We start from the raw sequence: 15,916 nt of genomic DNA on the forward strand, positions 1-15,916 counted from the left end.
AAGTCATAGAGATTTATTTTTACTAATACATTTCTCAGATTCATTGGGCTACCCATCATACTAGAGGTGGTTGAAACGTAAAGTTTAAAGATCCTTATGGATGAAATGTTCTTAGCAAGAGTCTTGAGAAAGTCATGAGACTCCAGAGGGGCTTAAGAGAAGCCCAAAAGTAAGTGAAGCGTTCAGTTTCAGATGAATGCACCCATAATTATATGATTCGTGCATTTGATAAAAAGTGAATTGTACTCTTTTCCATAAGCCTTTTTTCAACTGAGAACCTTATTAGTAGGTATGTTTATAGCTTGGATGATATTTCCATACGAAAAAGTAGCATGTGTTACGAGATCATGAGCAGCATTAGTGAAAGAGCCTAGTGGTAGAGGAAAGTATGCAGAGGTTTAGTATTCGTAGAAAGGGATATAGTGCTTTGAAGAGCTATAATACTATAGTCATGAACCCATTAAGTTATTAATAGGAGTTTTCCATTATGAGTAGAGTAAGAGTTGCTAGTCAAGATGTGATAGAGTATATATTTGTTAACCAGAATAGAGTTGATATCGATGTGACATCGTATTAGAGTAGATTGAACTCATGTGTTGAATAACAAAGCAGAGTATTTATGAGTGATAGGTCTAATCTAGACCTATAATTTGTTTTGAGAGGGTCATGATGTTCAAAGTTAATAGAACTGATCAAGTAATGAGGTATAGTATAGTAGGTGAGCAATCATATTGATATTCGGGTTTAGTAATAAACATTAAGTTTGAATTTGAGATGAGTGTCATGATCAAAAGAATGGAAATATGAGGGTGATGATGTTAGTCTTAAGATTTAATCTAGAAGGCTTGACATAAAGTAGGTGAGGTATTGAGGTGATAAGCTGCAATTAACATGAGTGGTACAAGTAAGAGGCCAACCTTTAGATAAGGGTGGGGAAGTGTGACTAAGTCACAATAGTAAGAAGAAACATTAAGAGGTGTATTGAGAGGGTGCATAATCAAGAGGTTAAAAAAACACCTTATATAGGTCATCGTACCTGCCTTTTGAGAGTTTGATAGTCATGAAATAACTTTTTCCCTAGTGTTAGAGTAAAAGAAGATGTAGACCAGTTTAGAGTTGATGGAATAGGTCCTTAGCTTTCAAGTTTCATATTTAGACCTAAGGGGGAGATAACAAGATGATTAATTAAGTCAAGTGTTTGAGAGTAAGATAATAATGAGTCTGAAAGAGTTTAGGGGATATCTTTTTAGAGGTCTTTTTAGTAGTAGAGTTATTTTAAAAAGAGAAGGTTAACGATCTTATCGTGATAGTGATAATGTGTTTATTCCGTCTAAGGTTAAGTGATAATGTGTTTATTCCGTCTAAGGTTATCAATGAGGAGGAAGAAAGAGATGAGGTTTTCTATGAGAAATAGTTAAATGGGAGCCCTTAGTTGGTTTCGAATAGTAATGCGAGCAATTCTAGCTAGTTTGGCAAAGATGATAAGAGTAACCCGTCTCATACTTAGTCCAACCGCCATTCGAATACGAATGATTGGGGGGGGGGGCAGATATTGTAACACATCGTGTTTTGAAAGAACTAGAAATACTTAGAATTAGAAAGAAATCATTTTTTTGGAAATAATCAAACTTGGAATGTTTGACAAAGTTAAGCTAAGTATGAGTTTTGGATCAACTTCAAATGACTGTAACTCCTAGGTAAGGATGATTTAGGTGTTATACTAGATATCATAGGAAACATATTTGAATTATTTTTATAACGCCACCAAGTTTGCTCAATTTTGAGTTCATATGAGGGAGATATGTCTATTTGGAGTTGGGTTATCTAAATAAGGAAAGTCTAAACTAGATTTGCAAAAGGGTATGATAGTCTTTTCACTACCCAATTTATTAAATTCATTTTTGGCAATTAATTTGGGGATAAAATGATTGGATTTATTTTACGCTTCAAAATAATAAGTTAGAATTTTGAGAGAAGAGAAAATAAGAGGAGAAAATAAGAGAGGATCAAGGCGTTCGTCGAGTTTCTTAAGTTTTGTCATGAATTTTTGCCATGTGTTTGCTCCCTAAGAGGTGTGTAATCTTCGATAGTATTGGGTCTGTTCACCCACGTGTCAATTTATGTTAATTTCAGCATTGAATTTGTTCTTGAAAGAAAAAAGTTTGATGTTCTTGAAATTGGCTTTAGTTTTTGAGTTAAAATGAGATTGATGAGTTCTTGAGGAAATCAAGTCGACTTTAGAGATGTGTTTGATTAGATTCATTGATACATGTATTTAGTATTTGATCTAAAGAGAAATTGACAAAAAGAATCGAATTTAGGTTAATCGGGGTTAGAAAACGAGGAAGAAAAAGTCGGACAAGGAACATGTACCACTTGCGGACTTGTTCCTTTACTGTGAAGGTCACGGACTCCACTGTTTCAAAAATTATTTAGACCAAATATTTTAATTCATCTCCGCATCACACACTTTCTCCAAAGACACTGTTTTTTAATTGTCTCTCATGTTTAAATGTCTAAAAGCACTCCTAAACATCTTTTCTATCACAATCACAACTTTGAATTTATAAATCAGATTTAAGGTAGAGTTGAGAGTCAAGTTTTGAGAGTGCTTTTTTCAAACTTTTTTGAGAAAGTCTCTTTAGGTCTTTTTTAGGAGTCTTTTACAATTTCTAATAACATGTTTCAAGACTTGAGCAAGTAAGTATGAGAATGGGGAGAATGTATCCATGAGTCTACTTTCTCATCACGAGATCCTTCATATCATGAACCTTAAATCTTGAATTCATAATTCACATTCACGAGAGAATTAAGGGTAGAGTTCAAGAAAGTCTTTAAGTTTAATTGTGAATTCTTTGAGATCAACTATCGATTTGAGTTAAGTTTTGAGAAAGGAATGAGAAGAGTCGGATACATGAGTTTCATATTATTTATGTAGACCCTCGAGTCGAGTCGAGTTGTTCATGCCCATAAATTTTGCATGAACTTCATAATTGAGTACCTTTTAGAGGAGTAGTATATTTAAGTTCTAAGTCTTGAGTATTGAGTTCCCAATCCTTCTAAGATTATATTTCTAATTGTGGAACTGTTACATATTATACATGTTGTCGTTAAGTAGAGTAGTTCATGCACATAATTATGCATGAATCATATGAGTCGAGATCTTGAGATGAGAAGTATCATTGAAAGTTGAATTATTCATGCCCATAATTCTGCATGTACCTTATGAGTTGAGCATTCTTCAAATGATTAGTATCATTGAAGTTCTTGAGTTCTGAATTGTTGAGTTCTAAGTATCGAGTTCTTTGTATGGCTATGTAAAACCTTGAATCGAGTTGTTCACGTTCGTCATTCGGCATGGACCCTATTTCGAAAACTCTTTTAACTTCTTCTAAACTTATTTTAATACTTGAGCATTCGTGTTGAGAAAGAGTATAGTCGAGTCATTTTTCTTAAAATAATATATGAGAACTATGTATTCCCAAGAGTAAATATTTTCACATTTAAAAGATGAGGAAAGTGAGATTCCCAAAATTGTTTCGAGCAGTTGAGTACCACCTCTTTTTGGATAATTTTTTTTAGTAATAATCTCAAATCGTAGAAAGTGTTATGTTTTTAAGCATATGAGTTCATGAGAGTAGTATTGAACACTGATATGAGTGAGAGTTCATACAACTCACATTTAGTTGAGAGGTATTATACCTTAACAAAGTATAGGACATTTCTGAGAGCGTGGATGATACATTGTATCATCACATAGCTCATAGTGATGACTGTTAATTAGAGAAACTCCTATGGAGTTGTATTTTATTTTATATAAACACCGAGTATTATTGTATTTTTCAATATGTTGAGTTTCTATCTACAGTTTTATAACTTTCCATATATATTGCATCTTTTGCTATTGCTTTATCCTTAAATATCATGAGTTGAGTATCTTGATTTGAGTACCTTCGAATTAAGTATCCTGAGTTGAGTATCTTGAGTTGATTTGTGCTTCATTGTGTCGAGTACCTTATTGTTGAGTTTCAGTGAGTTGAGAACCTTATTAATAAATTGAGTATCTTATCCTTGAGTGACTCTGAGTTAAGTAAGTTTGAGTAGTTTAAAATATCCTTGAGTATTCCTTGAGTTAGGTAAGTTTGACAAGAGGTAAGTATGTTTCCTTTTTATCAAGTTCAAGCTTATGTCATGAATTCCCCTTACATTCTCGTACATTTCATGTTCTAAGTTATTAATAGGAGCTTCATTGATATCATATGGAGTTCGAGTTAGCTATGGTGAGCCTCCTTATTTATAGAGGGTTTCACTTTTACTTTTAGTTATATCAGTTGTTAGGAGGTCACGAATCTTGTCCCAACTTCCATCTTTGTCATTTAGAGGTTTCATAGATAGACTATAGAGTTTCAGAAGTATGTTCATTTATTTATTAAATATTTTAAAGACTTAAGTTACCTATATGATGGCGAGCTGAATAAAATTTTTTTTTGTCTTTCATTTGAGTTAATACTTTGTAATTGAGTTTAATAAATTTTTATTCAGCTTTCGAGCATTTTATGCTTGAGTTAGTTTCTGTTTGTAGTCAACCAGGATGAGGGTTCGCTTGGAAACCAGTGATGGTTCTCGAGTATTGATCATGTCCAGGGTGTAGATTCGGATTGTGACACTCTTATAAAGGGCAAGAAAACAAAGAAGTCCAATAGACAGAAGATAGACCAAGCCAAGAAAAATACCAAATACAACTACTACAATTGTGGAAAGACTGCCACAAGGCTACTGACCGTCATACTCCAAAAAGGTCAAGGACAATAGCAAGATTCAAGCAATCATGGTGGAGAAAATGAAGGACATAGATGAGCTCTTTGATATGATATCAGAGTGGAATTAGGTTGGAAACCCAAAGGAGTAATTCTCGACTCTAGTGCCCCTTGATATATTTGTTCTATAAAAGAAGCATTTGCAAGTTATACTCTAGTCGAGTTTGATTATGATCTCTTCATGGGAATCACTTTAACCGCCAAGATTTTAGAAACTGAAATGTCATTGTTAAAGATGACAATTGACAAAGTGGTATCTATGAATAAATTCCTGCATATTCCTACAATTAGGAAGAATTTAGTTTACTACTTATTACAAATGGATTTATATTTGTCCTGGTAGTGACAAAGTTATAATAAGTAAGAATGAGATGTTCTTGGAAAATTGTTAACTCACTGAAGGCTTTTTCAAGTTGAATGTAATGGTACTGACAATATTAATAAGAATTATGTTTTTGTTTACTTATTGAAGTCAAATTCTTAATGGCATTCTCGTTTAGGACATGTTAATATAAAATCTTGCGAAAATTAACAAATTTAAAAGTATTGCCTGATTTCGAGTGTAATAAATAGAATTGTGAAATTTATGTTGTATCTAGTTTATTAAAAAACCTTATAACTACATCCTAGATCAATGACAGTAATAGTGATTGCTAATGATGGTGGTTGTTGTGATGATAGAGATGGTGAATTCTAGTGGCAGGTGATTATGAATAAAACGGTCTGAAATATAGCCAACATAAAAATACCTCTCAGTGATATTAACACTCTATTTTAGAACTTAATAATTAGCACTATTGGATTAAGGTAGGTATGTTTTTTTTGTGGAGCTTTCGACTCAACTCTTGTGCAGAGTTGTTGAGTTATATTTTGTGAAGGCTGTTGTATCCTGGAGGGGACAAGTCAAAGAGGACTACTGCTGGATCGGTGAAAACATTTGCTGAAGTGAAGAGATTAATTTCTTCATTTTATTTTCAATTGTAATTTTGCAATTTTATTATCTTGTAAGTTTTTTCACTAACAATTTTAAGGAGATTCAAAGATGGCTACAATTGAAAAAACTGCGGATGTAAAGATGGGAGATCTTAACAAGTCATTTCGGTTCAATGGTAACCATTTTAAGAGATCGAAGGGTAAAGTACTTTTCTATTTAAGTCTTCTCAATGTTTCGTATGTATTAACCGAGAAAAATCCAAAATAAAGAAGAAGTCACCATTATGAATGATGATGAAACTATTTCTCATCTAGAACTATTTCTCATCTAGAGAAAGTGAAAAAGTACGATGGTGATTCCTATAAGTGTCGATATTATCTTCTTAATTGTCTATCTGATAATTTTTATGACTATTATGATAGAACTTACTCTAGTGCAAAGAAAATTTGGAAGGCATTGAAGAGTAAGTATGATACCAAAGAGGCTTGAGCAAAAAATATGCAGCTAGTAGATTTTTTCGTTTCCAAATGGTGGACAACAAATCAGTGGTAGATCAAGATCAAGACTTCATCATGATTGTTGGAGAGCTTAGGTCCGAAAAGGTTAAAATTGGACATAACCTTATTATTTGTGGCATAGTTGATAAATTTCTACCTTCTTGGAAGAAATTTCAAAAAACTATGCGCCACAAACAAAATGAAACCTCTCTTGAAACCTTGATAATGAAAATCCGCATGGAAGAAGAAGCAAGGGGCCAAGATGCACTTTTACAAACAGAAGAGAACAACATCACATCAAAGGTAAATTTAATTACTTCGAATAATGCTACGCCTGAAACTCACAAAAATACTTCTTTAAAGCATAAGAAGAAAAAATTCAAGAAAAATAATGGTAGACATCCCAAGAAAAATAATGGTGAAAATCACCAAGCACAAAATCAACAAGTTCAAGAAAGGGGACCATGCTTTGTTTGTGGCAAGAGTGGTCATATTGCTCGATTTTGCAGATTCTGGAAACGTGGTCCTAACCCTCAGGCAAATGTTACCGAAGAACCTTTTGTGGCGGTGATTACCTACATAAACATGGTTGAGAATGTTGATGGATGGTGGGCTGATTCTGGTGCAAACCGTCATATCTGTTATGACAAAGACTGATTTAAAAAATATACTTACTTTGAGAAGCCCAAAACGATCATGCTTGGTGATGCTCACACTACTCAAGTGCTTGGAAAGGGAGATGTTGAATTGTGTTTTTCTTCTGGAAGGATATTAACATTGAAAGATGTACTTTATACTCCTTCTATGAGAAAAAAATTGATGTCTAGTTTTTTTCTTAATAAAGCAAGATTTAAACAGATTATTGAATCTGATCAATATGTAATAGTGAAGAAAGGTATTTTTGTGGGGAAGGGGTATGCATGTGATGGGATGTTTAAGTTGAATGTTGAAATGAATAAAACTTCTACTTCTGTTTATATGCTTTCCTCTACTAATTTTTGGCATGCTCGTTTGTGTCATATTAATGATCGTTATGTTGGAATCATGAGTAGTTTAGGATTAATCTCAATGATTAAAAAGAATTTTAAAAAGTGTGAGGCTTGTAGTAAAGTCAAGATCACTTAAAGTTCTCATTTTCAAGTTGAAAGAAAAATTGATTTGTTAGAATTAGTTCATACTGATATTTGTGAACTTGGTGGAATTCTAACTCGTGGAGGTAGTAAATATTTTATCACTTTCATTGATGATTTTTCTAAGTTTACATATGTTTACTTGATGAAAAATAAAAGTGATGCTTTTGAAAATTTCAAAACTTACCTCAACGGGGTTGAAAATCAGTTTGGAAGAAAAATAAAAAGAATTAGAAGTGATAGAGGCTGTGAATATGAATCAAATAAGTTTAATTCTTTTGTAAGATCATTGGGAATAATTCATGAAACTACTCCTCCTTACTCTCATTTTTCTAATGGAGTAGCAGAAAGGAAAAATAGAACTTTGGTTGAATTGAGTAATGTCATGCTTATTGAGTCACATGCACCATTAAATTTTTGGGGTGAAGCTATCTTAACTGCTTGTTATGTGTTGAATCGTGTGCCTCATAAAAAGTCTAAATTGACACCTTTTGAATTGTCAAAAGGTTACAAGCCAAGTTTGAGATATCTTAGAGTTTGGGGTTGTCTAGCCTTTGTGAGGCTAATGGATCCCAAGATTACAAAGTTGGGTAAGAAAGTTACTACTTGTGCTTTTCTTGGTTATGCTTCAAATAGTATAGCCTATAGATTTTTTAATCTTGAAGATAATATTGTAATAGAATCTGATGATGCTATTTTTCATGAAAATAATTTTCCTTTTGATACTAAAAATAGTGGGGGTCAAAAGATTGAACAAAATATTTTGTCACTGCCTAGTTCTTCTACTTCAACTTTGAAAAATAAAGAAGTTGGTCATTTTGAGTTAAGAAGAAGTAAAAGAGCTAGAGTAGAAAAAGATTTTGGTCCTGATTTTTATGTGTTTAATATTGAAAATGACCCTCTAACTTTGAAAGAAACATTATCTTCACATGATTCTATTTTTTGGAAAGAGACTGAAAATGATAAAATGGAATCTCTAATTTCTAATAAAACTTGAAAGTTAGTTGATTTACCACCGGGTTGTAAAACAATTGGTTGCAAATGGGTCTTAAGGAAAAAGTTGAAACCGGATGGTTCTATTGATAAATACAAGGCTAGGCTAGTTGCAAAAGGTTTTAAACAACTAAAAGACCTAGAATTTTTTGATACTTTTTCTCCGGTTACAAGAATTACATCCATTAGACTTTTAGTTGATATGACTGCAATTTTTTATTTTCAAATTCATCAAATGGATGTGAAAACTGCTTTTCTAAATGGAGACCTAAATGAAGAAATTTATATGGACCAACCCGAGTGTTTTGTTGGAGCAGACCAAGAAAGCAAAGTCTGTAAACTTACTAAATCTCTATATGACTTGAAACAGGCACCAAAACAATGGCATGAAAAGTTTGATTCTTGCATGATTGAAAATGGTTTTAAAACAAATGAGTGTGATAAGTGCATATATCATAAGTCTTGGTATGATTCACATGTGATCATTTGCTTATATGTTGATGATTTGTTGATCTTTGGCTCTAACATGAATGTTATTGATGAAGCTAAAAATGCTCTTAGAAGCCATTTTGATATGAAAGAGGCAAATTTTATTCTTGGAACATGTGAGGGGATTTTCCTTGACCAGTCACATTATGTTGAGAAAATTTTGAAAAAATATAACTTTCATGATTGCAAGCATGTTGCTACTCCTTTTGATTCAAGTGTTCACTTATTTCCTGTTGAAACTGAAAATGATATAATAAATCAAAAGGAATATGCTAGTATAATCGGAAGTTTGAGATATGTGACTGATTGCACTAGGTATGATATTGCATATGCAGTAGAAGTACTTGGCAGGTTTACAAGCAAGCCAGGTAATGAACTTTGACATGCTATAACAAGAGTTATGAGATATTTTATTGGAACGAAAAATTGTGGTTTGTTCTATAAAAAAATATTCTTTTGTACTTGAAGGCTTTTGTGATGCAGATTGGAACACTTTGTCAGGTGATTCCTGTTCTATCACTGGTTATATCTTTACTTTAGGTGGTAGTGCTGTTTGGTGGAGATAAAAAAAGGAAACTATAATTGTTAAATCTACCATGGAGGCTGAACTAATTGCTTTAGTTTTAGCTAGTGAGGAAGCGAATTGGTTAAGAGATTTATTGTTTCAAATTCCTTATTTTGAAAAATCAATTCCTTCTATTTTAATTCATTGTGATAGCACCGCTGCAATTGGTAGAGTTCAAAATCGTTATTACAACGGTAAATCCAGACCTATAAGGAGGAAACACAGTAATGTAAGATCGTATTTGACAAATGGTACTATTAATGTTGATTATATCAAATCTTGTGATAATCTTGCAGATTCTCTTACGAAGGTGTTAACAAGAGAAAAAGTCTGGAGCACATCGAGGGGGGTGAGATTGAAGCCTACAAATCCTTGAGTCATATATGAGGAAACCCAACCTGGGGACAAGAGATCCGATAACAAGGTTCAAAGGGAAAAACTAATCATATGATGACTTGTTGTGAAAAATGCATTATTTTTCACCTCCCTATGATGTGAGTGCATTGTTTCCTGTAGTTTGTGAAGGTTGAGTTGATAAAACTCTTAATGAATATATGTAGCCCATATGGGTGGAGTGTTAATCTTACAGGAGCATTCTCGACAGATTTCACCTATGTGATGTGTCGAAGTAGGTCGCTTCCTATGAGAATGGGGCTTATTCTCAAATGCACTTAAACCGGGATAGCACATGGCCATAACGTGCCGACTGTTAAAGCTCATGTCAACACCTTGATTATTATGTGTGAGAAGTGATATTTTATTTCCCTTAAGCAGTCATAGTTCAAGTCTGAGACCACTACGACTCTGGAGTAAATGTTACTGTTTCATTAAGTAGAGGTTCAATGCAGAGCACACCTTCATTATGCATAGTAGTCTTCCTTCAACTGAGATACTCTCTTATCTAAATATTGAAATGAGTGGGGGATTGTTAAGTTATTAGCATTTTAATATTAATATTTAACATATTAAATTGCTTTATTTTGGAATTATAAGAATGACCATTGGTAAGCATTTGAGTTTTAAACTACCAATTTAATCATGTTATTCATCTTTGACTTGGTAGCCATGAAATGTCATTACTTTTGCTTTATTAGTTGAATTCATTGTGAGATAAAAACATTTCAATAAACATTGGAATGGATAACTTCTACATCATCCAATAGCATTGGTTGTCCATCATTTTATTTCATTCTTAATTCCTCCATTACTCTTTGTAACCTATGTAACCTATGTAACTCCTATTGTAACCTATGAAACTCCTAAGGCCATTATCTTCACTATTTACTACCTCAATTATCTTCCTATTCATCGCTAGGAAGACTTCTTGTAGTATAAATAGTGGTGGTCTTCATTTGGTCTGGGATACACAAAACACAAGAGAAAACAAAGAGTGAAAGAATTAGTATAAAAGAGAGTTCTTATTGGTTGAAGGGAGGTTTTTTTTTTGTGGAGCTTTCGACTCAACTCTTGTCCAGAGTTGTTGAGTTATATTTTGTGAAAGCTATTGTATTCTAGAGGGGACAAGTCAAAGAGGATTACTGTTGGACCGGTGAAAACATTTGCTGCAGTTTTGAATCTCCTTAAAGAGAGCGAGATATCAGCGCCTCAACCTGAAGAGATTAATTTCTTCATTTTATTTTCAATTGTAATTTTGCAATTTTATTATGTTGTAAGTTTTTTTACTAACACTATTCATACTAATTAAGTACTTAATTCTTAATAAAAATAAATACACTTGAAAGCTAAGAGTCAGAAGCATTCAAATGCAAACCTCCATTTAGTACAATAAATGAGGACAAAGTTAATCAAATATGAGAAAATAAAATAACAATTATACCAAACACAACTTTAATAAATGGACTTTTGAGAATTCGTACATATTTACATATTTTAAGAAAGATATATACATAAACCTGGCTCTTACCTTGATTTCAGCTGATATCTATGATCACTAATTTTGGGAACTATCATGTAGGACGACATGCAACACAATTTTTTTTATTTGTTCAATTTTATACGAACTTAAATGTCGATTTTTGCACACTAAAATTAAATGGTAATAGTTTCCATGTATTATACCCATATATTATTCATATTGTATAATGGATAACATGAGTCAATTCACTTTTGAATAATGAGATACCCAATCCATTTAAAATAAAATAAATTAAACTGCGTCAATAACTATAAATTTTAACCAATTTACCACCCTTTAGAGGGAATTAAGTTGTTTTGTGTCACATGTTAAATCGAATGGCGATGTGATGTCATTATCTACTTATGAATAAGTAATATTTTCAAATTAAAATACAAGGATTTTTAACTTTTAGATGATATATACTCAATAAAAAATTATCTAGCCGATCCCAAATCATTTAAAATTGAGATACAATTATTGTTGCAAAGCCCTTTATTATGTAAAGGTTGTTTTCAACATGAAAATGAATTCGCAAAGCAACCATTCAAACACTTCTCTTTTTCAAAAGCTTCTACGAAAAACTATCGCTAAACACTATCATCAACACTTAACTTTTAAAAGTAATCATTCAATTATTGTTCACATTTGGAAGTCAATTAATACGATTTATTTACATTTGGAAGACAATGGTTTGACTTCTAGGTTCAATAAAGTATATAGTTCTAGATAATTCACAAGACTAACACCAACTAGTTTGAGATTATGTTTTCATTGACTAATTAATATGATTGTAGCCATCAATTCTGACGGTAGTCTGTGAGTCATAATTTTGGGCGACAGTCGAGATTTAAAATCTACTCACCACTAAGAAAATGTCAATTTTCAATTTAACTGTTTGCTTTACCATTTAGCATCAGTCTTGAACCCAATCCAGAAAATTAATGATTGCCAAAATGCAAAGAGAACTAGGACAAACTTAATCGAACAGCATTATGAAAATAAAAATAAAAAACAGTTGACAAGCTGCATATGCATACAAGACAAATAAAAGTTGTTGCAGCTGAATAGATTTAACTGGTCATAATGCACAAGCCTCACAAATCTTTTATAACACACGTATGTATAATAACATAATATGGTAGATCACTACTTTATGGCTCCACCAAAATCTTTCCTGTCGCATGTCCGTCGATACTCCTGCTCCAAGCATCTTCAGCCTTGCTCAGAGGAAATTTGGAGTCAATCACTGTTTTGAGCTTCCCTTCCTTCACAAGCTTAACAAGCAATTCCAGGTTTTCCTTATTGGCATTTACAAGAAATGGCACCAACTGCTTCTTTGAGAAGGTTAATTTCTTTACTGCAAAGGTCAACATGGAGCTAGCTCCAGGAGTTAGATCGATCACCTTTCCACTTGAACTTAAATTAGGCTCAAAGGTAGACCAAGGGATGCCTGTTGTGCAGTTAATCACTGCATCATATTTTTGGCCTGATGGACTCTTAAGAGCAGCTCCCTCTGGAGTCTTGTAATCAAGAATCTCATCTGCTCCTAAGCTCTTCACAAAATCAATGTTGCGGGCTCCACAGGTGGCAGTAACATGGGCGTTACCAAGTTTTGCCAATTGAACAGCATAGTGACCTACACCACCCGAAGCAGCCGTAACTAGAATGTTCTTCCGGGGTCCAGTTCCATCAAGCTTAACCTCAGCAGGATTGACGAGGGCCTGAAGAGCTGTAAGACCTGCGATAACAAGACCTGCACCTTCTGCAGCTGATACTTCAGCGGGTCTTGAAACAGTCAAACTATCCTTAGGTACCACATATTCAGCCAATCCACCTCCACTCTGTATCAACGCTCATGAAAATACATCAAACATAAAGGATAGATTACCATATTACCACATTACTGTTCAAAGTGGAATGATTTAGCAAATGAGAGGAAATACTACAAAGATAAGACGAGCAGGTTGCACCAGTCATGGTGCCTCCACTTCCAACCAAAATACTAAGATTCAAGTCAGTTGGAAAACTACTGTAGGCAAGCCCATGGGGAGGAGGGTTTGAATGAGGGGACTTGGCCACCAAAAAGAAAAAACAAAAAGAAAATTATGTAACATTGAACCATATAGGCAGCCAAAACAACATCCAGGAAAAACAAATATACAGCCTGAGGAGGCCCATCACCAACTAAGTTTCAACCAAGTTCCAAAATGTAAGAGAGACCTAGCGAAATGAAACATTTGAGAAGAATTGGACTAACCTTGGTACTGAGCATAGCCACAACCTTGTCACCAGCCTTGAAACTTTTTACATTAGATCCTACCTCAACAACCTCTCCCGCCACGTCGGTAGCTGTTACAACCAAAATCGGTTTAGAGGATAGTAAACCAACAAGAATAAAATGCATATTACAATGCATTTGGGAAATTACTCCATAGCAGAATGTATTCCTTTCTACTAGTTAACTACATTTCCTGCTATTCATGTTATCCCAATCTAAGTTGCTTGGACTCATCACTTTTGGTGCCGCACCCGTGTCGACACAACATGGTTGCAGGTGTGGGATCCGTGTCCGATTTGGTCAGCCGACTTTGGGTACTTCTACCAAAATCGGTGGGGAAAGTCCGGACAGTTTTAATGATTTCAGTAATCAATACAAAAGCTAAGGTCAAATTGAAGAAAGGAATACCTTTTATAAAGAAATTTCTCTGTCACCCCTATACTTTAATCTCCTTCCTCGATTCTCCTCAAGTTCTCCACACACTATCTCATAATTCAAGTTTTATAACTCTGTTTCCAGGTATTTTAATTATTTTTTGGCAATCCCCGAACTCGAATCAATACATGGATCCATATCCCCAAATCTTAAAAAACAGATCATGAAGGATCCGACTTCTAGATCAGCATTCAAGTCCGAGCAACTTAGATCCCAATTGCTGTGAAATTTTTGAAAGAATCTCCCCTTTTTCCATGCAGCTTCAACATAAGTTATTGACTAATACACACTGTATGTGGAGTTATATGTAAATATTCCAGAAAAGAACAACCATCTCCCACCCAAAAGAAATTCTCTATTATATCAGCCCAGGTCTAGAAAAGGAAACAAGAAGAAAATTATGTTAACTTGTCAAAGGAGATGCTTATTGATTGGTCGCATACAGTGTTTGAGAACACTTAGACAGAGATCCTTATACTAAGGCTGATGCGAAAAACATTTGAGAACATGAAACACAAGGCGATTGTAAACCAAAACCAAAAAGCACTAAAAACACAGTGCAAGGAAATTCTAACAAAATGTCTAGTTGACTGAACTTACTAGGAATAAAAGGAAACTTGGAAGGAAGAAATGGACGAAGCATGCCCTTCTGAATTTTCGAGTCAAGAGGATTTATGCTTGTAGCCTCCACTTTTACCAAGACTTCATCCTTATTCGGAGTAGGGACAGGAACTTCCACATGCTGCAAGAAACAAAGATGTACACACAATCAAAAAGGTTTTTAATATTAGTGGTAGTATTGCTACTACTGAGTAAGCAGCCTCATTAGCAGAAGTGTTTAAAACAAATTACAGCAAACAGGACTAAGACAAGATAATATGGCAAATAATTGCAATCACTACTCAACCATAAAATTCAGTATGCTAAATAGATGCAGTAAGGTCCATCTGATCACATAGTATAGCCTTCCTTCTCTTTATTACGGACACCAAACAAATCTTTGAAAGTTCAACTTTGTGGAATCATAATGTGAAAATCAAGAACTATATTTACATTAGGACTCAAAATCCAAATGTTCACAAAGAAACACTTTACTCACTAAACATCAGATGAGATTTTATATGTATACTACACTCAACTTTGTACTCAGAAGATCAATTCGAGCATAATCGTTACTTAAATATGGATAAATTACCTAGGAGAAACACCTTCATGGTCGATTGAGTTGTTTCTTTTTTATTTATCTTCTTTCCCCCAAACTAAACACTCAATTTAAAAGTTACTTCCAAGCTAGGTAGCACTCTCCTAGTGCTCAATTTAAAAGTTATTTCCAAGCAAGCTCTCTTCATAAGCTTCATACACTCCATGTTATTACGCTTATCCCTTTTCCCTTAACTACAGAAACGTAAACAAGTGAAGCAGAAAATCAAACTAGATTATTCCACTATTGAAGTGACAATCAGCCAATTCGACAGTCCGATGGCCAATAAAATATTTTATAGAGTTTATCTCAAAACAACTGTTCCTGCAATTTTCTTCTAATGAGAAATGAGCCAATTTTGATATGAATAAAGGAAAAGAAGAGCAGAAAGTGAAAATACCTTCAAGGCAGCAGCTCCACCGCCATAAGAGTGGTATTGAACAGCATGCATAATCTTCCCAGACATATCAGATTTCCCAATTTCAATTCTCTTTGAAGTTGGAGCAAAATGGACTACGGTTCTATGTAGTACTGCAATTTGTAGAATATATATATAGGTGAATTGCCGCTGTCAAAGGGTAATTTTCCTTTGTCTGCGGTTTTCCTCGGGGGAGGGGGAGGGGGGAGGGGGGCCATCCAAGACTTTTCTCCTGAAAAGC

At 33.9% G+C, this 15,916-nt stretch overlaps 1 protein-coding gene across 1 annotated transcript; it reads right to left on the minus strand.

The window, feature by feature from the left end:
• Window positions 1–12,309: 12,309 nt before the first annotated feature.
• FBA4 (fructose-bisphosphate aldolase) lies at window positions 12,310–15,860 on the minus strand. Its single transcript, NM_001346977.1, has 4 exons — window positions 15,658–15,860; window positions 14,657–14,798; window positions 13,601–13,692; window positions 12,310–13,184 (listed from the first exon to the last, which is right to left on the minus strand). The coding sequence occupies exons 1-4, from the start codon at window positions 15,721–15,723 to the stop codon at window positions 12,495–12,497; spliced, it is 990 nt and encodes a 329-aa protein (NP_001333906.1). The 5' UTR covers window positions 15,724–15,860; the 3' UTR covers window positions 12,310–12,494.
• Between the last annotated feature and the right edge of the window lie 56 nt (window positions 15,861–15,916).

The sequence above is a fragment of the Solanum lycopersicum genome, chromosome 9 (assembly GCF_036512215.1).
Source record: "Solanum lycopersicum chromosome 9, SLM_r2.1".
Classification (NCBI taxonomy): domain Eukaryota; kingdom Viridiplantae; phylum Streptophyta; class Magnoliopsida; order Solanales; family Solanaceae; genus Solanum; species Solanum lycopersicum.